This window comes from Vanellus vanellus (genome assembly GCF_965231255.1).
Source record: "Vanellus vanellus genome assembly, chromosome: 8".
Taxonomy (NCBI): domain Eukaryota; kingdom Metazoa; phylum Chordata; class Aves; order Charadriiformes; family Charadriidae; genus Vanellus; species Vanellus vanellus.
Genome location: NC_138913.1, coordinates 29,177,510 through 29,200,678, shown reverse-complemented (window position 1 = coordinate 29,200,678; position 23,169 = coordinate 29,177,510). Strand labels below are relative to the sequence as shown.

Sequence of the window (23,169 nt, the reverse complement as noted above, 5' to 3'; positions counted from 1 at the left end):
GCACACTTCACCACCGGCTCGACGCTGCCGGCCAATCGCCTGGCAGGGCGTCGGCTCTCAGCCCGCCGGTCCAATGGCGTCTCAGCGCGTCATGCCGCGCCCTGCCCTATCGCCGCGCGGAAGGACGCTTTCGCTCGCCGACAGCCAATCAGAGAGCGCGTCGTTTATTCCCGCCTCCGGGCTGGCTCGAACAACCAATCGAAATCTGCTCCTCGGCCAGGGGGCGGGCCTGCCCGGAGTCCTCCACGGTGTGAGGGAAGGGCTGTCTCGTTGCTTTGTACGGCCGCCACTCTGCGCGGGGCCTCGGCGGGTACCGGAAGCGGGCGGCGGTAGCCATGGAGGCGGCGGCGGCCCCGGCCCCGGTGCGGCTGTGGGTGAAGACGGAGCCGTTCCTGGTGGGGGCCCTGCCCGTCCCGCCGCCCGCCCGCCTCGGGCCCCACTACCTACGGAAGATGGCGGCCTACGCCCGGGCGCGGGCGGCCGAAGGCTGCTTCCCGCGGCTGTCGTGGCCCCGCTGGCGGCACATCGCCTGCGGGAAGCTGCAGCTGGGCCGTGGCCTGGCCTGGCTCTACTTCGAGCTCTTCCACAGCCTCCTCCGGCCGGACCCGCCAGGCCGCCTCGAGTGGGCCGAGGCGGAGGCAGCCTGCGCCAATGCCGACGAGCTGGAGCTGGAGCGAAGCAAGGCAGGAGCCCCATCCCGGGCCGGGCGGGGTGGGGAGAGCCCAGCCCATCCTAACGCCTCTTTTTCTCCCCTTTTGGTTAGCTGTCGGTAGACACTCTGCAGTTCCTGCTCTTCCTGTACGTCCAGCAGGTGAACAAAGTCTCTCTGCGAAGGTCTCTGATCGGAGAGGAATGGCCCAGCCCCAGGACCAAGTCTCCAAGCCTGACTGGAAAATCTGCCAGCGAGAATAAGGTATTTGTGGCTGTAGGATTCTCCTTATGCGGGCGTGTGGGAAACTGCAAAGTCCTACCTTCAGGTGGGTTGAAGAGTGGCTGGTTTGTTCCTGGGAGGGTGTAACCCTGCGTGTGGTAAAGCCTAAACTAGAGTCAAATTTGAGATACTTTGCTAAACAGTAACTGAAATGAAGTTGGTGCATTCTCTGCAGCAAAAGTTGTCCGTGGGAATTTCCCAAAATCAGACTGTGGAAGTTCTCTCAGAGCGTTGGCAATTGTCTTTTTAAGGAGTAGCTGCCTTTTTGCTTTTTCCCGTTAGCCAAACAGGAAGCTTTTCTTACGTTACAGGTTGCTTTCCCCCAGTTTGCTGTAGACTGTTAGGATCGCAGGGTCTTTCCTAGCAAAATTGCATTAAGCTGTATTTCAGAAAGGGGAGTTAGTTCGTCAGCTGTAGACCAACCATGTGAAAATGTTAATGTCTCCTCTAAAGTATTTTGAAGGAAGAGAGGTCAGCTGGGTGTATCAGGTGCAACTTGTGGGCAGCTCTGTATTTGAGGGTGAATTACAGATTGACAGCATCATTATGAAGATGGGCTGTAAACTGTAGCAGATTTCTGTCACGAAGATGATGTTATGAGTTAGTGAAATGTAATTTGGGACATGCTGAAATGATTAAAATAGTTAAAAATAGGGACTGGGCAACTTTATACTGAATGGTTGAACAAATGGGAAAATAAATCATAGAATCACAGAATGGTTTGGGTTGAAAGAGACCTTGAAGACCATCTAGTTCCATCCGCCTGCCGTGGGCAGGGACACCTCCCACCAGCCCAGGTTGCTCCAAGCCCTGTCCAACCTGGCCTTGAACATCTCCAGGGATGGGGCAGCCACAGCTTCTCTGGGCAACCTGCGCCAGGGGCTCACCACCCTCACAGTCAAGAATTTTTTCCTAATATCTCATCTAAATCTCCCCTCTTCTAGTTTAAAACTGTTCCCCCTTGTCCTGTTGCTTCCCTCCCTGATCAAGAGTCCCTCCCCATCTTTCCTGTACCCCTTTAGGGACTGGAAGGGCCTCTAAGGTCTCCCCGGAGCCTTCCCTTCTTCAGGCTGAACACCCCCAATTCTCTCAGCCTGTCATCCCAGGAGAGGGCCTCCAGCCCTCGCAGCATCTCCGGGGCCTCCTCTGGCCCCTCTCCAACAGGTCTGTGACCTTCTGCTGTTGGGACCCCCCGAGCTGGAGGCAGCACTGCAGGGGGGTCTCTGCAGAGCAGAGCAGAGGGGCAGAATCCCCTCCCTCGCCCTGCTGGCCATGCTGCTGGAGATGCAGCCCAGGATGTGGGTAGCTTTCTGGGCTGCCAGCGCACATTGCTGGCTCATGTGGAGCTTCTCATCCACCAACACCCTGAAGTCCTCCTGAGAGGAACTGATACAGGGCTGTGAGTTGGGTGATTGTGGAGCATCCAGTGTTATTTAAAAGTTAATGTTTTCTTTTAACAGTAATGTAGCCATTACGGAAAACTCTGGACAGGAAGGAGGTGCGTCTTGACTGCCATTGTATCCCTCCTAGAGGTTTTGGTCCCAACGAGGTTGGGGCTGTCTTTATTGGTGTTACTTTTCTCTGTGCAATCGGGTGAGATTCCCCCAGTTTCAGCAGTACCTGGTGTGAATGGTGCCCCCTTTTGAAATGGTGTGGTGAGGCTTTTCTGGTGTGAGAGGGTCTCTGTCACAGTGCAGGGATCTCCAGCAGCTGGACAAGATGTTCACAGCCGCTTGTTACACCCTTTTGGCTACCGCCCTCGTGGATGGTAGGGACAATGTGTAATCCAAGCCATGCATTCCTTGTTCTGCAGCTTGCTGTCCAGCAAATGTTGTCTTTGTTAATGTCTGCTGTAACTTTAGTCTCCTGCCTTTTTTCTTTTTTTTTGGTCTGGAGCCCTTTAGAATTTGGACTAATGATTCTTTCAGAGGTCGTTTGGTTTATCGGTCTGCTCGCCTGCGAAGAAATGACCCTCTGCTTTTTTCCCCACAGCGCCTCAGAAGGCAACACTGAATCATATCTGAAGGTCTGGAACAGATGCAGTGTTTTTCTAATAGAGCAGTTGCAAGACCTTGGCTGTCAGTTATTGATTTGTTTCCTGCCTTAAATTGCCAGCAGCAGCTGGTTGAATTTGTGTGGGAAGGATTGTAGACAGTCTGTTTCTGCTTTCTAGAATGAAATATTTGGTACTTGGAGTTAGAATAAAATGTGGTTTTTTTTTTTTTTTTTTTTTTTGAGGGGAGATTGCTTTCTGTGTTTTGGAAGAGCAGAGCAGCAGAAACAGTGAGCGGGAGAGAGCACCACATTTGACACTTTCCCTCTTTTAGGACAAGTGTAAGCGAGGATGCATTTTATAAAGTTGACGGAGTTTGTCAGCTCTTTGAGAACTCACTTCCTTCTTGTGTGTTTTTCTGCCCACTAAGAACTGGAATGATCAGGACCACCGTGCCTTCGTGCAGAGCCACCTCTCGGATATGCTGGAACTGCTGCTGGAGCCAGAGCAGCTCACTGCCTCCTCCCACTCCACCCACAGTAGCTTGGTATCCTACGAAGCCGTCTGTGCCCTTAGCTTCCTTATAGAAGGGACCGTGAACAAATCCAGGACAGTCCATCCTCTGCATGAGCTTGCCCTCTGGCAGCCCTGTCACGGGCAGAATGGCTACTCAAAGGTCTCCAGAGCCTTCTCTTTCCCCAAGCTAGAGAGCTGGCTGCGGTCTTGCCTGACGACAAACCCTTTTGGAATGACTGCCTGCCTCAAGTCTGGGAAGAAACTCGCCTGGGCACAGCAAGGTAGCTACAGGCCTTGCCTTTATTTTTACAAATAATTTCCCAGTCTTGGCTTCTCTTGCTGACCGGGGATTTGGCAGCGGTGTGGGGGGCTTGCCTCCTTTTCCTTCTACTGTCAGTGGAGATGGGGATAATGACTGTTAGGAGGCGAATCTGAGGGCTAGAAGGTGCTGTGTGATATCTGTGTGCATTTTTCTGGTCCTTGGAGCACTTTTTGTGAGCAAACATTAATGACTTTCTTTTCAAAGGCCTCTCTGAGTGAGGTCAGCATCACTGTCCTCGTTATCCAAGTACAGCTGGACACAGAGAATAGATAATGCGATGTGTTTGTGGCAAAGCTGGGCACTGGTCTGGGTTTCCTTGCCTTGAATTGCATTCCTTCACCTGCAAGGACGTGGCAGTGTCCCATCGAACAAGGAGAAAAACCTTAGGAGAAAAAAAATGCAGGTTAATGTTTTGTTTCCTCTGCCTGCGCAATCGTAAGAGTGGGTTAGGGAGAACAGTGAGGTTGCTCAAGGGTTGTACTGTAGAGGGAGCATTTCACTGTCTTAAACATACAGTTCCTGCTTTCGGCATAAAACTTACCCTATGGATCTTCCTGCTAAGCTAAGTCTTGTGTTCAGGAACAGAATTCTGGAAACTGAGATTCCATTTCCATAGGTCGGGGCTGCCTGTAGCTTATGGGAGGCTTTAGCTACCCCTGAATAATCTTGAAGTGGTTTTGATCTTTCAATGTGCCCCAACTTCTGGAGCTTCTGCTTCTGCTACGTACTGCTGACCTGCCCAGTAGGCATTGGTGGCTGGTATGACCGGTGTGTGAAGTGACGCAGTTTGATGATACTGTCCTTGAAGTTTTGTGCTGATTATTTTCCTGAGGGATTGCTGAGTGATGTGGATGGTGAACCATTGCGTCTGTGTCTCTGTAGGAATAGAGTATAGCCTTTTTGTGCTTTTTTTTTTTTTTTTTCTTCTTCATTTTAAATGTGTTGGTTAACTTTATTTTGCAGTTGAAGGAACAACCAGGAGAGCAAAGATTGCCTGCACTACTTGTGTGGTGCCTGAGGTGTACCCCGTGGTGATAATGAGCCAGGTGTACAAGCAGACGCTGGCCAAGAGCTCGGACACCCTGGTGGGGGCTCATGTAAGAATTCATCGTTGCAACGAGTCCTTCATTTATCTTCTCTCTCCTCTCCGGTGAGTTTTTGTTCACTTGAGGCATGGTTAGATGTCTTTTCAGCAAGCACTAAGTTCTTTTTAGATGGACTAAGCAGTGAAAAAGTCCTGGTTTCGGTCTTTCCTGCTCACTGTCTCCTAACCCTCTTGTTCTATCACAGATCTGTGACCATTGAGAAGTGCCGGAACAGCACTTTTGTCCTTGGCCCCGTTCAGGCGTCTGTTCACGTCCACAGCTGTGACAACATCAAGGTCATTGTGGTTTGCCATCGTTTGTGCCTTTCTTCCACCGCTGGCTGTACCTTTTACATTCTCACGCCTACCCAGCCTCTCATCCTCTTGGGCAACCAAGCGGTGAGCTTTGCCCCTTTCCATACCCATTATCCCATGCTTGAAGACCACATGGCGCAGGTGGGCTTGGCCACCCTACCAAACTACTGGGACAGCCCCATGCTGGTGTGCAAGGAGAGCGGTGACACGAGTGTCTTCCGCCTCCTGCCGCCCTCGGACTTCTACACCTTCGTGATTCCTTTTGAGATGGAAGGAGACACCACAGAGACGCCGGGTGGGCTTCCCCACGCGTATCAGAAGGCGCTGAGTCAGCGAGAGCAGAAGGTGCAGATCTGGCAGAAAACCGTGAAGGAGGCAGGCCTGACCAAGTGAGTGCTGCATCCGAACAGGAACGCGTGAGCTGCCTCACAGCTCAGCTCAGACATACAAATAGAAGATTCTTTTGATGTGGTTCAAAAAAAAGGCTTTAATAATGGGTTGGTTTGCGTGAGCCTTGTCTTGCATGCCATTTCTAGAGTATTAGTAATTAGCAATCTTGGGATCCTGGTCTTTGCTATTAATATAGCGAGAATAATAATGTTCACGATTGTAACTCTGAAGGAGGTGTTTTGTCACGGTTGTGTTTTCCTGGCTTGCGCAACACAAGGAAAAGCATGCCTGGGTTCTGCCGAGGGCTGAGGTGAGGGGTCCACCCCGGCAGGAAGAGTTTACAACTTACTTCACGCTGGACGCTGTCTCTCTGCTATCTCTGTTCTGCTTTCAGTGTCGCGTGCCACCGTGGGCGAGATCTGGGGGCATACCCTGAACAACAGCTCGACTAATTATTGGCCTGCAGCTGATTGGTGGTTGCTCTTAGCCCAACCTTGACACCGAGATTGAAGCTTTAAAATACTGTCCCATCTGGTGTTGAGGTGAGCTAAGAACGTGCATGTGAACCATTCCAACAGATCACCTCATGGACAGTAGCTTTTAAAGTCCTCTTTATCATATCGCATCGAATCCTCTGCCCAACTTTTACTGTGCTACCGAGGCCTATCCTAGCCCATCTCATGTGCTGCTGTGCCTCTTGTTTCTTTCCCAGCACCTATGGCCGTGTTCTGAAAAAGTTTGCTTTGCTTCCTTTGTCAGCGTGCTTTCTGCTGCCGCCAGCCAGGGTACAAATCTCTGCTGCCTTCAGTTTAGCTGCCTTTATCTTTTTAGGAATCTTTTTGGTGCAGCAACCTGAAGGACCTGGCGTCCTTTGCAAATCCAGAATGGGGATAGAAACCCAGATATTCAGTTGTAAAGGCTTGAAGAGATGAGAACAAGCGGTGTTCCCTGAGCTGTGCTTGAGCTGTATAAATTTTCTTTCTGTTCTGTGCTCAGTCGATGACTTGTAATGGGTGTGTAACTGGTCCTGATAAGCAGTGATCTCGGAGGGGTTTGTCCTCTGGGGAACACAGAATATGAAAACCTCCTCTTGGGTCAAACTGTCAACATTTCCCATCATACCAGGCTGAGGAGTTCTGGTCTATTTGATCGTTCATTGTTTTGGAGGGGCTCCCTCTGCTTCTCTTGTTCCTTTCTGAGATCCAGGCGCCTCTGTGCCGAGCGCAGAGGAGCCTGTGGTTTGAAAGAGCTCTAGACTGGGAGAGAGAAAGGATTCTGGGGCAGGGTTTTGTTATAGGTGCGAGTGTGGCTGAGCAGTAGTGACCCAGTAGTGGTGATAGAAGTGTAAAAACCTTCAAAACTCTCAAGTCCTCGAGTCTTGAAGGGCAGCAGAGGGGAAAGTGGTAACTTCAGCCCTTGTGCTGGAGTCATCCGTTAATGTCTATCAACCTCATCTAGGTGCTTCTTCCCCCTCCAGCAATTGTCCTCCCAGGGCTGTTCCTTTCCACCCCAGGGTTTTGTGAAGGTGTTTACCCTGTCAAAATCTTACTGTTAAAGAAATGTGAGGTAATACGGATGATGTGCTTAGATTTAACATCCTCTACAGCAGTCAGAGGAGGCAAGAGCTCGGTACTGGAGCGACTTGTTTCATAAAAGGGGGAAAACTGGCAGGTTTAGAAGCTTGCTGAAAAGAAACTGGGCAGCTGACAGTGTAAAATGTGCCTGTCTCCTGCAGGCAGAGAAACAACGAGGGAGACGACTAGGAAGCTTAGAGCAAACAGGATATCAGACATGTAGAAAGAAAAAAGCTGCTGTGCTTGAACTGGGAGGTGAAAGAGACTGTTAGAAATAAGACGACGTCTTTCAAGAAGTTGAAGTTGTCTGAATGAGGAAAGTGGGGCAAAAAAAGAATGTAAATCCTGCCAGGCTGAAAGTAAAAACCCCGTAAGACAGGACCAGTAAGACAGCTTGAGGAACAACTTGCAAAAGCATAAAATCCTGTTTATTCATTTTCCGAGCATATCAGACACAAAGTCTTTCAGGGTCAGTAGCAGATCAAGGTATATAAAAAGCACTTGGAGAAGATAAAACCATAAGGGAAGAAAGAAGTGGCTGCCTTTGTGTTCACTGTGGAGGAATTTAGGTTAGTTTCTGTCCTAGAACCCTGCTTTCTGGGGAACGTCTCAAATGGAAGCGATAGAACAAAAGAAGAGCCTTTAACTTGAAAAAAGGGTCTGGGTACACTGAGCCCCTCTGAAACTGAGTGGCACAAAAATGAACAGAGCTGGTTTGCTGCTTTCCCCAGTACAGGATGGGATCAGCACTTCAAATTAGGAATGGGTTCAAAGCAAAACCACATAAACTCTCCACAGGATGGTGGAAATGTTCATGTTTTACGTGGGTTCTGAAAGGAATTGCATAAGCTCATAGAAAAAAAAAAAAAGGGCAGCAGGAGTTACTCAATACTCATGCCACCTTTGGCTTAAGAAATCATGGAGCTGAGCTGATCCCAGATGGCTGGGGTGCTCTTCTGGAGAAATACTGCTGTGAACCTGCACTGCTCTTGGACGTCCACCAGTGGCAGAGACAGCCCGAGTTAAGTGACATACCCTGTTATTGCTGGTCTTACAAAAAACATCCCAAAAGTTATTTACCAGTAAAGGTAATTATTTGAGGAGTGTTGTTTCTATGCACACTTTTTTTTTCCTGATCTCCATCCTCTCTCTTTCAGATGCTGTCAGAACAGAATTTTGTGTCTTCAATGCTTAAATGGTGGTTACTAATCTTCCTTTTCTCCCTTTTCAGACAGGTTTAATGTCTGCTCTGAAACGTAAAGCAGAGGAAGCCCTGGCGAGCAGGGTCGCTGTGCCAGTGGGCTGGGGAAGTTTGCGTAACTTCTCTAACTCTACCAATTTCTGCCTTTAGGGTTCATTATAGCAATATTTACTTGGTAAAAGCCTTCTCTTCCTGTTACGGGCAGTTCATGAACCAAGCCCAGCTCTTAGCTGATATGTATGGAAGCTTGTTTTGGTAGTGAAAGTGAGGTTTAGAAGTATAATATTGTAAATAAATGTGACCTTTGCATACTTCCCTGCTGATCTCCTTTTGGTTTCAGGGATCAGAGGAAAAAGTTCCAGATGTTGGTAGAAAACAAATTCTACGAATGGCTGGTTCAGACAGGGAACCGGCAGCAGCTGGATAGCCTTGTCCCTCCTGCAGTAGGCTCCAAGCAGGCAGCAGGATAGCGTCGTGTTCCTGTGCAGCATAAAGGAAAGGAAGGGTGAGTAGAGGGCACATTTCTCTTGATTCTTCTCTATCTAGAAGAATCGTCCCGTGTTTGTATGCACAGCCAAGGCAGAGGTGGAAGATGTAGGAGGCTGTTCAGTGGTCATTCTCCCAAGAGCCTTGCATTTCCTTTTCATTCTTATTTTGCAGTCAAAACTGCTTTTCAATTTCAACCTGTTCCCTGTATACTCAGCACCTCCCTTGTTCTCTGCAGGTGTTCTGTTTGATTTGTTAGGGAATCTGTGTGTGTCTGTAAAAGCAGATAGGCATATTGTACATAATCTGATGTGAAAACTTACTTGAACAGCTGCTCTTTCAAAGAGGCTGTGTGCATTAATTTCTGTACTTATCTGTCTCGCTTTTTGCGTAAGAGAATCGAGACTTTAAATAATTCTTACTTTGTAGTGTTTTTCCCTTCCCAACTAGAAGTAGGTTAGGAGCTGGAGGCAAACCCTTATTGTGTTTTTCTGCCATTGCATGTTTCAAACCATTAGAAAGTTGTCGTTTTTTTTCCTTTTCTTTGGTCTTTGAGTTGCTTTTTAAAGAACTGTTGGGAGTAAAGTTTCCTCCTCTTATGTTGTTACAGAATTCTGGGAATGGGCAGCGATACACTGAAAACAGTTCTCGTTAAGACTTTGCAGCCGTCCTGCCCGAACACACTTGATGTGGACCTGACGCCCATCCTCGGCGTGGATTGGACTGTCTGTCTGCTTCAGGATTTCTAATCACTGCCGCTTTCCCAGGAATGTACTGTAGCTATTCTGTTGATAACCGAGAAGGTGCATGTCAGTAGAGGACGATGAAGTATGCCTTGTTGCAGATCCTTTAGTGGGGAGGCTGTCATTGTGATTAGCCTCTGTGGTGTGCCAGTATCCAGCAAAGCAGCCCTTTCTGGTGCGGAGGTGGACGCAGGGCCCTGGGCATCGCGTGCATCTTTATGGTACGAGCCGGCTGCGCTGTTTTTATAAATGTGAAAAAGCAATGTTTGGTTTTTAAATTTTTTTTTTATTTTTTAATGAATGAAATTCAGTGGATTTTTTTATATGGAGATGGCACTTAAGCAGTGTGATTTATGGAATTAACTTTCTTACACGTTTGCATTGTTTTGACAAATGTCAATAAAACAGAGTTCTCAGATAAGCCTGGCATATGTCCTGGGGAAGGAGTTTCACCTGTACAGTGGGTGTTAGCGGGACGCATCTTTGCTGCTTAATGAAATGCGAACCTGTCAGCTGAGAGAAGAGCACTAATTTATTAACAGCCATGGGACTGAAGGTTTTGAAGGCTGCCCTAGCACAGCATTTTAATATGCTTTTTCCTACCTTTAATATTTCTTGTAAAAATTATCAACTTGGATGAGTACAGTTCTTATGTGCTAGTGGAACCTGTCTTGGGGAGATGTGCTCGTAGCTGAGCACCTAAATTAGTTGGGCAAAATAGGCAAAGGCATGGCAGAGATGACCGAACGCAGCAGCTGTATGTGCTTTCTGAAGAGCTATCCAACCTGAGAGCAAGAGGAAGGCAGGGGCGTTTAGTGCTGTGGTGTACACGGCAGTTGTGATGCTAGAATTTTTCTGAAGGTCTCTCTTGGCTGCGGGGGAGGCAAGCGATGCAATAGACGGCGAGTTTATTATATTGAACTAACTTTTAAAGGAGGGGTGTTAAAAGCGACTGCGGTGGAGCTTTGAGATGTCCTAGTGAACATACTGAGGTGCCTCTCGATAGGACTTGGGTTGTGGTTGGACTCTGATCTTCATAAGACAGCATTTGGATAAAAAATACCTGTAAGGCCTCACAGCTTTCTAGCAGGAAGAGCTGTAAGCAGCAGCGCTAAGCGATTCAAGACGCCTGAAATGGGAAGAGGACGAGATGCCGCTGAGCATGTCTGTCTCAGACTGTCATATCTGACTGCGGTTTAGCGGAGCTGTGGCAGCGTACGTGGGGTGGCACGCAGAGCTGCTGTTGCGAGACTGCTTGTCCTGACAGATTTGAAATAGGGGCTGTGTGTTTCAGGCGCTGCTGTGCCAAATTCGTGGCCCTTTGTTTCACTAAGCCTTTGGGCTGGTGCAGTGAATAGCTGCAGAGGTGGTTTTTCATAATGCAGTGGCGCGGGGGGGTGGTGGTGTGGGTGTACATAAGCCAGCAATCCTCGCCCTCCCTGCTCGGTGGGCCAGAGCGTGGCTAAAAGAAATACTTTTGCTCCAACCGCAGACAGAGGTGTAAAGAGTTTTGAGTTGAATTTGTGACGCTGGCAGATTTTGTCAGAAATCTGGGCACCGTTCTGTACTATTTTGATGTGTGGAATCGCTCACTTTGGGGGGGGTGCGGCCAGCCATACTTCTTTTCCTCTGTCTGGCACCACTTGGAGCGATATAGCTGGAGCTGAGGGCAGGCTATAAAAATAACGCAGCCTCTTTGCTGTTGCTGTTGCCATTGGGAGCTTCTGGAGCAGAGCCTCTACGCAGAGGCTGTTCTTTGCAGGCCCACGGTGTCTGCCCTGGGCATGTGTTCACCGTTTCCTAGCTGCGTCCTTCGCCGCATGGAAACATTCTCCGATAAATATCGGGTCTCTTCCTTAGAAATGGGGATGGGCCTTTTAGAGCTGACGAGGATGTCTTCTTGTTGAACATGCTTGAAAGGGAGAGAGCATCCAAATTGCCCCCCGTCCTCCAGGACTTGGCAGGGGGCTGTGTGTTTGGAGTGCATTTGGCAGAGTTTTGGTGTTCTGACTCAGCAAATGGTAACAAAGGGAGGATGGCGAAGCCGTCCTTTATTCCATAATCCTGTTTGCTTTTCTGGAAACCGTCTATAGCCTCAGAATCACTGACTCAATTTTTGGATCCTATTCTCATGACAAAGCGGCTGTCTGGTTTAAAACGAGCCCATTATAAAAAGGGCTCCTCGGATCCTGGCTGTTTGTAACAGCTTCTGACGTTCCTCCAGCACCGGGGAGCTTGGCTGGAACGGAAAATGTCCAGAGCTGGAACCAAGGTAAGTTTATTTGCAGCCTATACGTGATTGTGGCTAGGAGTACAGAATTTATCCGGGGTAAATTATGGAGAAACTTTGGTTTCTCTGTTCTGCTGACAGCTTCCCCCTCTGTCAGTCTGTCGACAAGAGGAGGTGCTTGAAATCCCTCCCCAAATTGAGGGAAGCTTGAGCTGAGCCCCCCCTAGTCTTTTCCCAGATCTTGGCTGTTTCCTCTAGGTGTGGCTCTACCAGAGGATAGAGTCGAACACAGTGACCGGTGAAGGGATGTTCTAAAATGCAGGAGGATGTGATGCCTTGTAAATTGATGGTGGAGGCTGCTGTGCGAGCAGTGAGCGTGACGAGCAGCATTTGCAGAGCAGAGTCTTGTGGAAGGCTTCCTTGGGAGGAGATGAGTCCCGATGCCAGAGGTAGCCGCCACATCCCCCTTCCATAGTGGAGCAAAGGGTTTGCCCTGGATGATGACCGTAGCACCGAAGGCAATAGTGAGATGCGAACCGGCCTTGTGATTTGGTGGAATAGGCAGAGATGGATTTAAACTGGAGAAGGAGGTAGATCAGGAAGCTGGACTTTAGCTAGAGTAACGCGCATCAGATGAGGATCCAGCTCTAACGCTGTGGTCCTCAGTCATGAAGTTAGCAGAGCTGAGCTGGTTGGTCATGCAGACCGTGTTGCAGGGTTGGGACTGGGCAGGGATAAGCAGCTGGGAAAGGAAGGCGAGAACTTTGGGCTAGTGGCCAGTTTCTCCTGTGGAGTGCCAAGCAACTGTTAAGAGGCTGTGGACAGACGTGCACCTTTTCATTTTATTAGTTTTGCTTTTGGGTTACATTCCTTTTAACCTGTGGAGACCGTAAGACCCAAGGGGGCAGAGAGCTCAGAAGCAGAGTGGTTTTGTAGGTGCTGGTTGGTGCTGTGGAAGATCTGGATTCAGTCTCGGCTTCTCCGCGCCTTTCGCCTGTGATCTTGGCTCAAAGTGATTTGGCTATATCTGAGCAGTCTTTAGGAACCGAGGGTGGTGTGCTGCTTCCCTCTAACCTGGTGGCTGTCAGATTGCAGTGGTGTAACTGTGCCTAAAGAAGGTGCTGGGGAAACGTGACTGATTCGTGCTCAAGTCTCCTATCTGCTTGAAGAGACTTAAACACATCCTGCCTTTACCCCTGCTGAAAGCCGTGTCCCCTGTGAACCCGCTGCAGGGAATTTGTTGATTATGTGCTGCTGTGGTGCAGCAAAACGGCCAAGAGGAGTTAAGTCAGTGGCGGAGTGCAAATCTCATCTTTCCTCTGTGCTGTGCTCTTGCCTAGCACGTTCCAGGGAGAAGAAAAGGGCAAAAGAGAGAATTAAATGCTATTTCTCACAACCTAAGCAAGCGGTCTGCCCTAGAAAGGAATCGTTGCCCCTGTGCTTAGAAAGCAGTGGGCAGTACTGATGATTGCTTACAGTTATTGTTTATGAGTTTCCTTCTAACAGAGCTGCCGTTGGGAAGAAATATGATAAGTGCTATGAGGTGGCCAGGGGAGTAAGAGTTTTACAGTTCTTGCCATAGCAGATCTTCCATCTGCCAGGTAAGCCCCAAATAAGCAAAGTTTGGGCAGTGAGCGGTTAATGGGTTAGTGCTGTAAGCAGAGCAACTTGATGGCTTTACTGAAGGAAGGCGATTTGTGTCGGAGTAAGATGCGTCTGAAACGAACCGACGAATCTGGAATTGAAATCTGTAATTCACCTGTCATTATCCTGTGGGTGAGAACCGTCAGTCTGGTCTGTTTGTGCCTGAATCGTTGGAGGAAAGCTGAGAAGCGCTGAGTGTGAAGGTCTGAACTGCATTGAGGGTGTGTGCAAAGAGCTGTGGTGGAGAATGGGTGGGCAGGAGCCCTCTCCTTAAGTCTTCCTATAAATGGTCTCAGAATAAAACAGCGAACGACACTTGGTTGGTCACTGTTCTGTGGGAATGGCCATACCCTTAACATGCTCTTGGATTTCTTTGGCTATGCGGCTTTATAAGTACAGGGAAAATACCCTCCTAGGAATGCCAGGTAGCTTTGCCAAATTGAAGTTCAGATGTGTTAGACTGAGTGGGGTAGGAACATCGAATGAGCTTTTCTGTTAGAAAATTCAAGGCCAACGTAACCGACTTCGCGCACAGTTCCTGTGATAGGGCATCGCAAGAGGAGCTGGTTCTGCTGGATGCTGTCCACAGAGACAAGACAGCTCGTGCAGAGCCAGGACCAGAGGTCCTGTTCCTTTCCTGCTGCCAACTGCCCTGCTGCGAAGCAGGAGGAGGTGTCCCTCTGCCCGGGTGAGGTGCTCCCTGCACGGAGACCAGACCTGTGGTCTTACAGCCGTTGGGCAGAGTTCATTACGGAGCGCGCTGGACGCTCCCTGTGTGGACAGGAGCGGGACTGCAGATCAGAAGGGGCTGCAGAGCTCTTGGGAGTGAGGTTGAAGGCGGGGAGAGCTCATCAGCTGTCCAAGCGAAGGGACGAGCTGCGAAGAGATGCATCCCTGTGGAGGGTATGACTGTGATGCTGTGGCTTCCTCAACCACTGGCTTCAAGGAGAGGACTACTGGTGGTGAGTGATTGCCAGACCTCTGAACAGGGCTTTCAGTGTTGCCTCTGGGCTTGTGCTGGCAGGTTTTTCAGGTGTGCCCTGGTTTGAGGGACAAGGTGCTGCCTCTAGGGTCAAAGATCCAGAAGCAGGAGCTGTAAAACAGCAGCAGGGTTGTGGCTGGCAAGGGCAGACCAGCGTGGTGAACTGCCCAATGGTGGCAGTGTGGGAAAACAGGAATCGAACTTTTTAGCGCACACTTTGTACAAGTTTTATTCGCTTGCTGGAAAGATGGTGGTGATCTCCCAACTCTCCATTGCACTAAAGATGGGAAGAGCTTGCTCAGGAGGTGGGGCCAGGTTGTTTTGTATGTGCCGACTGCTTTGTAATGGGAGATCAGTCTCTTGAAAGTAAGAGGCAAATGAGAGGGAAGTAACATTGTCCTGATAAATGTCTACTGACAGGCCACAAGACCAAGGCCATAAATCCTCTGGCATGATTAGTCCGACTCCCCGTATGCCTGGTCAGGCTGGTGGGACACACTGACCAACCAGCATTAGGAAAACTGTGGCTAACATTTTTTTAACACAAAGTGAATGGGGGGGAAAAAAAAAAAAAGTAAGTTGTCCTAGACTTGTATCTATCTCCTGTGGGACAATGAACAGTATTTTTAACAGTGGTGATGTTAGATCAATGCTGGTAGCCAAAGCACTTAGGTGAAGTACAAGCAGCCAGGAGAAGAAGGGTGACTGTGTGTCTTAACACCCAAGCGATGGAAAAACGATAAGGAAAATGGATTACGGAGCTCTGCATGTTAGATGTTTTAATCGCTGTGGCCAGAAAAATTCTCTCCAGAACATCTGGAGGAATTGGCTGAGGCAATCTCAGATGCTACCAAATAACCCAGCAGCAGGTATGGGGCTGATGCCGGACTGGAAGGCTGGAGAAGGTGAAATGTTGTCTTGAGCCTGCACTGCATTGGATCAACCAGCTTGCACATCAGTTGGTTCACTGCAAGGCTCTAGAAGACACTGGAGTAAGTCATCAAACTCCTATTAAGGTGGAAGATGGGCTGGTGACTGGGTGCAGCTGAAAGGGATCTGCTGAGACCGATTCATGTCAAACTTATGTAATTTTTGGCATGGTCTGACTTCACGAGGGATATAGTCAAACATTGTGATTCAGGAACCTTTATTTCAAAGAGCATCTCTTGATGAATAATTGTCATCTGGGAGGATCTGAAAATGGGGCTATACAAAGGACTGGTGTGAGTCTAGGGCTTGGCAATGTTTCCATGAAGGGGTTTTTGGAGAAAGCATGCATTGCCTCTCCAGGCCTGGCTGGGTTGGTGATACCTTGGGCAAGAGGAATGGGATTTGCTCACCAGCTCTTGAGATCATTATGAAACGGGTTGTGATCAAGTAGGGGAAAAAGGGACCCTAAGCAAAGTGCTTTGCAGTCAGCTACGTGGCTGTAGAGCAGCTCTTGGGAAAGAAGTGTGGTGACGGATCAGAAATCTGTCAGCCGTATTGCAAACCTGCAGCAACCAAAGCAGAAGAAGCCAACTGCAAACTCAGTCCTGGGATGTCGGTAGAAATGTGCTATCTACCACGGATGTGGAGTGCTCCTTTAGTTTTTCTCGGCACTGATAAAGCTCACATGATGCCCAGCTTTTGGTGTTGACTTTTGAGAAAGCAAACTGTGGACCTGATGAAGTTGGTGGATCCAAGGAGAACGATCACAGGGCTGGAAGACATGACTGAGGAGGAGGTAGACCTCACCCCACCGCCTTATCAGTAAAGGTCTAATTGCAAACTCTCTGTGAGCCAATATAAATGGAACTCTTCGTGGTACAGTCTGTTGACTACTTAGGGCTCCCTTGGCTTTAATTTAGTAACTACTAATCTAGAGAAGGTGGGAGGGAAATGTATTAATAGTGTTTTGTTGTGGAGAGGACAGGGACTTCACCAAGGGACCTTTGGGTTGGATTGGGACACAACTAGGTGCTGGGAAGGGCAAGACACTGGTGGCAGCTGGAGGTGTTGGGGCCAGACTGGTGAATCGGCTGCCAGGGTTAGTTGGGATGCGGTTGATCTTGCTCAATGGTTGGGTTTGATGACTTTTTGACATCTCAAGGGCTCTGTTTTCAGCTATTTCACACTGTGATGCGGCTAGAATATGGCTGCAGGCATGTGCTGGGGGACGAGGAACCTCCCTGCTTTCCTTCTTCTGCTCGTGTTTCAGGTCACCTTCTATGAAGACAAGAATTTCCTAGGCCGTAGCTATGAGTGCAACAGCGACTGCCCCGATTTTCACACCTACCTGAGCCGCTGCAACTCCATTCGTGTGGATGGAGGCACCTGGGTGGCCTACGAGAGGCCCAACTTTACCGGGAACATGTACGTTCTGACGCATGGGGAGTATCCTGACTACCACCACTGGATGGGCCTCAACGACCGCCTCGGCTCCTGCAAAACCGTCCAGATAGTAAGTGCGACCTCTTCCCAAGGGACATTTTAATTTATGCGCCTATCATTAAAGGGTTTTAGCGTGCTTGTGGGTGGCCACCACCTTCCAGGGAACCCACGGGAGCTCCCTTGGAGAGGACGGCTAAAGGGGGTTTGCTCTTGCAGTCATGCTCCGGGAACGGCGAGGTGTTTGGTGAGTGGAGAAGGTAAATCTCTTCCACCCTTGATTGCAATGGGAAAAAGCAGATCCCTCCGAGTCCTTTGTAGGTGAGTTTCTGGAGGAACAGCGGCACAGTTTTATCTACCTGTTCCTCCAAGGACTTCAGTGTCCAGGGAGGTTGCTCCGAGGTTTGCCTCTCGCTTTCCCCCCAATCGTGTGCTGCCAACTGATCCAAATCTGAGAGTGGCCACGTGGCTTGTAGCAGTGGGATGGAGATGTTGCAGGAGCACCTAGAGCCTCTCTAGCAAGCCAGGGCTCCCTTCTCATACAGGGAACCCAATTTCGGTATCACCAAGTCCCTCTGGGCATGGGGACAACTGCCCCAGGAGCAGACCTGGAGTGACCAGGTGTGGGAGGGATGCCTGAAGCCCTCCTGGGGCATGTTTGGAGCAGCCCGGTGTCTCCTGGTGTTAGGAGAGCACAGGGTGATGTGTGTCTCCCCACTGCCGCACAGGAACCGCGCTCATCCCCTCCTGACTGATGACGGGGAGATGCTTCTGCAGCCTCCAGCATCACCTGTCCTTCCACCAGCAGGAGATGGGATAAATGCGGGTTGCCAGCGAGCAGCGTTGACACCCTGTGGAAGTGCTGGGTGAGGGGGGAGGAGAAAGGAATAGAGGGAACGATCCCTTTGGGAAGCCGATGGGGAGAAGCGCCCTTTAAAACTGGCAAAGGTGGAGTGTGGATGGGGGTTGAGATGCTGAGTGCTGCTGTGTCTTTGCCAGCAGCGGGGTGGACGTTGGTGGGGATGTGTGGATCGCTGACTTGAGTAGCACGGCCGTGGTCTCCTGTCGCGTGGTGCGGGTCTCACAGCTGAGAAGGCCTTTTGCTTTAATGTCCAGAGTTCTAACGTCGCTTTGTGCCTGTTCTGGGTTTGAGCGAGGTCTAAATCCCTTTGCACAGGGCAGGGAGAGTTTCCAGCTGGTTCAGAGCACTGCTCTGGCATAAGGGATGGAGCCAAAACACGCAGGAGATGAAACAGCAACGCTGCTTCCTCCAGCAGGATGAAATGTGGAGGCTTGATCCTGCATGTCCACCTGGTGCCTGGTTTCCCCTCCTGTGCGTGGGGAGGTTGCACAGGGACCTGCCGCTCGGAGGCATCGGGTCTGAGTGCCCCGGAGAAGCCGCAGCGGCAGCGCACGGAGCCGAGAGACCCCGCGGAGCTTGGCTGGGACCGGCAAGGAGAGCGGACTCGGGGAGGCGGGGGAAGAGGGTGTCCGGGCAGCTGCAGATTAAAACTGCCGCAGTGCCTTCAGGCGACGCAGCGCTTCAAATCGCAGTGGAAAATACCCGCGCTGTGTTTGCCTGTAATACAACCCAGCTGGGGTCACCAGCTCATTAAACTCCTCGTCGCCCGGAGGAGCGGGGAGTTGGAGGGGGGTCCATCTCTCCTTCTGATGCTCGCGTGGAGTGGCTGAAGGGTTCAAACCAGCAGCGGGACGGGCGGGCTGCCTGGCGGAGAGAGCCCAGCGCTTGCTGACATGGTCTCATCTCTTCCCTGCAGCCTTCCTCCCTGTGAAACTGGGGCTGCGGTGGGGGGTTCGAGCTGCTCTGCTCTGGCTCGGTGCTTTGATGCCCTCTTTGCACATGATGTTGGGCCGAGAGTTACCTGGGCTGTGCTTTTGGGGGGCTGACGTGAGCCGTTCGGCCCTGTCCTGGTGTGCTGGGGAGGGTGGTTTGTACCTGGTCTGAGTCTGACCCTGCCTCGGAGCTGCTCCCACCCGCTGGAGTGTCAGAGCCAGGGACGTGTTGGTCCCTCCTTCCATCCCTCCCCCGTTTTCTCTCCCCCTGCCTTTTTTTTTTTTTTTTTTTTTTCTAGCCAAGTGGAGGCCGGGGCCACATCCAGATATTTGAGAAGGGAGATTTTGGCGGGCAGATGTTCGAAGCCACCGAAGACTGCCCTTCCGTCATGGAGGAGTGGCACATGCGCGAGGTCCATGCCTGCAGAGTGCTGGAGGGCACCTGGATTTTCTACGAGCATCCCAACTACCGGGGCAGGCAGTACCTGCTGCCCAAGGGCGAGTACCGCAAACCCGTGGAGTGGGGAGCCGCCAGCCCCGCCGTCCAGTCCTTCCGCAGCATCGCCGAGTGAGGCAGCCCCTTGACCGGGCTGCCGGAGGCCGTCAATAAAGCAACTGAGTCGCTCAGCTCCGCCTGTCCTGCTTCTTCCTGGCGTCTGCGTGCCAGTTATCCTCCCCCGGTGTGGAGCTGAGCCTCCTCCTCCTCTTCCAAGCAAAACACCCTCCACCAGCCCCGATTGCCTCCGTCTCTGCTGTCGTCTCCTTACTCCCCTCCATCCCACTGCTGCTCTCTGGGTAAAAGCCATCCCGAAGCTGGCGCTTGTGCCCCGGCGTTTGGCTGCTCCGGTGGAGCAGTGGGACCACCCGTCCCCAGGATTCCAGTTTTTGGTGCTGGTTGGAGGTGGCTCAGTCCGTCATGAGACTGGGGCGTCCCTGCTCGCTGTGCGGCTGCCCTGTGGCAGCTCCGGGAGAAGGGGCTGCTGGTGGCTGGGGAGAAGGGGTGAGGTTTTGCATCCATGCCATTTGCATTGAGACCCCCCCCCCATGGGGAGCTTGAGCAGACAGCAGATGTCCTTTTTGCTGGAGGAGCATGTCCCTCTCGTGATGCATGGGGCAATGGGATGGGGGGGGGGGGAAGTGGAGATGAGAAGCAGGGATCCCACAATCTCCATGGGGGATGCTGGGGACGCTGGCAACACAGCGTGGCACGTTCAGGGTGGCCCTTGTAGGTTCAAGGATGCTTAAAATGGGGCTAAGCACCGCGTCGAGCTGGGCAGCTGGAAGGGGAAGAAGAGGCTGGACGTGGACAGAGACGTCGAGTGCCTCTGAAAGCCGCCCTGGGATGCTGAACGATCTCAAAGGGCAGGAGAAGGTGCGGGGAGCAGAGAGGGACCCTCAGGCTCCCGGTCAGCCCAGTTCGCTGCCAGCTGGGGCGCCCCGTTTTGCCCGGTGCCGCTAGATGTCAGGCTGGACCCGCGCCGTGGCCGCGTGCCCAGGCGCAGGAATAACTGATGTCCGCTGCGCGGGGGACACTCTCCTCCCGGGCACCCCGGGGACCCCCAGCCTGTTTGCATACCGAGCCGAGGGGCTTTGGCGTAATGACGCTGGATGTAGAAGCAGAGCCCTTCTAGCCATGCTCCCCGGTCTCTCCCCGCTTGATGTATGAGGTTATTACGGAGCAGGGAGGCAGGTTAAGTGATGCTTGTCAAGCCGTGCCGCTGCGACCCCCCCTCGGGACCCCAGCCGCCGGCGGGGAGTGGGAAGGGGCTGCCGAGAGGGGCAGCTCTGGCCCCACGGGCTTCCCCCGGCACAAAGGTGGGCTGAAGATGGTCGCCCTCCTCCTTCTCCTCCTCTTCTTGCCGTGACCCTGCAGTTCACCCCCCTCCCCAAAAAACTTAGACCCCTGCCCTGTTTCAGCCCTGTGACGCAAAGGGTGGTGCATCCCCTTCGCCGACTTCGGTCCTTTCTCCTCCATCACGGGTCAGCAGGATGCGGGCAATTCGGCATTACGGTTGGGTCTCGGTGCATTTTTTCCCTAAAATATTTCTCCAGGACCAACCATTACCCGGCTCCAGCTCCCCTTCTCCCCCCCAGCTCCTGGCAAAGCTCTCCGAGGGCTCCCGGCTCCTGCCTGCGTGAGGCACCGGCTCCAGCGTGGCCTGCACACCCGTTTTTGCAAGGGAGCCTCTCGCTGACCCCGTTTTTTGGAAGGAAAATCTCCTGCAGGTAGGCGTACTCCAGACAGTGTGTTTGCAAACCATCTCCCACCCTGATTTTTGGGGAATTTCTGCCCGGGCAGTGTGTTTTTCCCCCTCTTGCATCCCCTGCTGTGGGGTCTGTCCCACTCTGCAGCGGGTGTAGGAGCCGCAGTGGGCAGATTTTGGGATGCTACAGCCCCATGGCTGCTGGCGTACGTCCACCCCGCAGCATCGCAGGGACCAGACCCGGTTCTGGTTTGCCCTTACGCTTCACCCCATGTCCTTCCCTCCCCTTACACTGCTTGATCCCACCAGGAAAACGCAATTATCCCAAATCTTCCCCCTCCCCTCCTCCTCTGGCCGGCTCTTACCCGCTGCTGAATTTTGCATTGTGCCCTGAACGTTGGCAACGGACGCGAATAACAATAAAATACGCTCGTTGGTCGTGTTTTTTTTTTTTTTCTTAAATTTTTTTTTTATTATTATTATTTTATTATTAGTCTAGATTACTTTTTCCATCGGGGGCTCCCTTGCCACGGCTGCGGGCAGAGGGGAGCGCATATGGAGATGAGTGGTGGTGGTGGTGGGAGGGGGGGAGCGCGGGCAATCCGAACTCAGGCTGCTGCCGCCGCCGGTTTCTTGCTTGACAGCTAATTTCCATTTTTCAGTATCAGGGGGTCTGCTCCGGTAATTGGCATGCAGATTGTGTCTGATGGGCCTGTTAGACACGAGAAAAGACTCGGCTAGTTAGAATAAGCCAACCCCGGGCTGATGGATGGGGCGTAAGGAGGTCATTGCGAGAGAGAATATACAGATGCCCGCGTGCAGGCACCTACAAAATTTCACATTTCGTGCCCTCCTCCCCCCCCCCGCCCCCCCTCCGCTCCTACTTTCTTTATCCGGCGAACTCTAATCTATCATATTTCATTGAGACAAATCCGGCTCCATTTCTCTCTCTTCCCTTTTTCCCTTTAAGGGAAATGTGATGGAACCTGCTCCTGGATTTAATAAGAAGATGGTGCGGCGTAGCAGGAATTAAAGCGGTGCCATGCTTCATTAGCAGCTGGGGATCACATGGAGCTGGCCCAGATGTTAATTACACTTTGGGAATTAATTGGTATAAGGCGTTCCTCTCCTCCATCATCTCTAATCCGGCAGGGGTGCGAGGACTTCTGGAGGCGGAGACCACTGGGTGGGTGCCTGAGTCCCCTCCGTCCGGTGCCGGCGGTGACCGAGGGGCATAGGTTGGCTTTGAAATCTTGAAGCCACCTCCATTTCTGTCCCCTTGGTGCCCCAAAGACCTGCTGCTGGTTCCACCCCCCCCCCCTTCCCCCTCTTTTCCTCCCTGCGCCACTGTCCTCCAAACTTTTTCTCCAGCTGCTGGGGAGAAGCGGGTCCAGGTGGGACTGGGGGATGGTGGGGGGTGGCACTGCTTTGAAGGAGGAAAAAACGTCCCTCTTGAAGCTGGCTGTCCCCAGGGGGCACCCCAGGACACCCTCTATGAGGGCCGGTGGGATGGTGGCTTCCCTTTCTCCATCCTTGGTGGCCCGTCCCTTCTTCTCCATCTCTGGGTGCAGACCCCCCCACTTCCCCATGCTGCACGGGAGAGCCTCAACCTGTTCCTGCCGCCGAAATCCCCCCCCAGTTCTCCAAGGAAACTGGTCTCCAGTCTCTTCCCTCCCTTTTTCCACCTTGGACGCAACCCGATGAAATGCAAAAGCTGCTAAAAAGCTGGGCGGGGGGTGGGGTGGGCTTTTTTTTTTTTTTTTTTTTTTTGCCAGAGGACAGAAATGATACGCTTGGAAATGAAGAATATTCCTCTGAATGCTGCCAATTTGTTCCTTTTCTGAGCCGGCTGGTGGCGGCCCAGCGTGGGGCACGGTTATCTCTGCGACGGAGCATCGGTATCTTCGGGTTTCCTCCTGGGCTGGGAGAGATTGCCGCCCGGCCTCAGTGGGACACTCGCGCTCAACTTTACCTCCTCCCCCCCTGCCCCAAAATTGCTTCCAGGCCCTGACGGCGCGAGCTCGCTGCCACGGCAGCCTCAGCCAGGGCTTGGCCGGAGCTCTCACCGTGGCGGGAGTGACACGGGTGGCCCCGGGTGGCAGCAGAAACCCTCCTTGCTGCGGGCAGGGCCTCAGCTTTCGTCCAGCCCGCAAGTGGTCCTCAGGGTTTTGTGGGTCTTCTATTGGCGTTGTCGGTGCTCTTCAGTTTTGAGGCAGCAGCCAACTCGATGCAGGCCCCTTCCCCCCCTCCCCCCGAAGGTCTTTAATGTCACTTCAGTGAGACACTTCATCGCTGTTTGGTTCCCTTGGAGCCCTTCTCGCTGAAACCAAAGACCCTGTAGATTCAGCAGCTTCCTTGGCCCACACCTGGGCAGTCTCTGAAGGTCCTCA

At 51.8% G+C, this 23,169-nt stretch overlaps 2 protein-coding genes across 3 annotated transcripts; both read left to right on the top strand.

The window, feature by feature from the left end:
- Window positions 1–335: 335 nt before the first annotated feature.
- LOC309674793 (TBCC domain-containing protein 1-like) lies at window positions 336–10,030 on the top strand (the record flags this gene model as incomplete). The annotated part of the gene is made up of 7 exons (XM_082486942.1): window positions 336–683; window positions 764–913; window positions 3,355–3,721; window positions 4,726–4,912; window positions 5,053–5,550; window positions 8,667–8,831; window positions 9,423–10,030. The coding sequence occupies 6 exons, from the start codon at window positions 336–338 to the stop codon at window positions 8,794–8,796; spliced, it is 1,680 nt and encodes a 559-aa protein (XP_082343068.1). The 3' UTR covers window positions 8,797–8,831; window positions 9,423–10,030.
- Window positions 9,744–19,150, top strand: CRYGS (crystallin gamma S). Of its 2 annotated transcripts, XM_082486941.1 has the most exons (3): window positions 9,744–9,776; window positions 16,612–16,854; window positions 18,875–19,150. In XM_082486941.1, exons 1-3 carry the CDS (start codon window positions 9,774–9,776, stop codon window positions 19,145–19,147), a joined length of 519 nt encoding a protein of 172 aa, XP_082343067.1. In that variant the 5' UTR covers window positions 9,744–9,773; the 3' UTR covers window positions 19,148–19,150. The 2 variants fall into 2 exon arrangements, with proteins under 2 accessions (XP_082343067.1, XP_082343066.1); XM_082486940.1 differs by lacking the exon at window positions 9,744–9,776 and having other exon boundaries at window positions 16,128–16,854.
- Window positions 19,151–23,169: the final 4,019 nt, after the last annotated feature.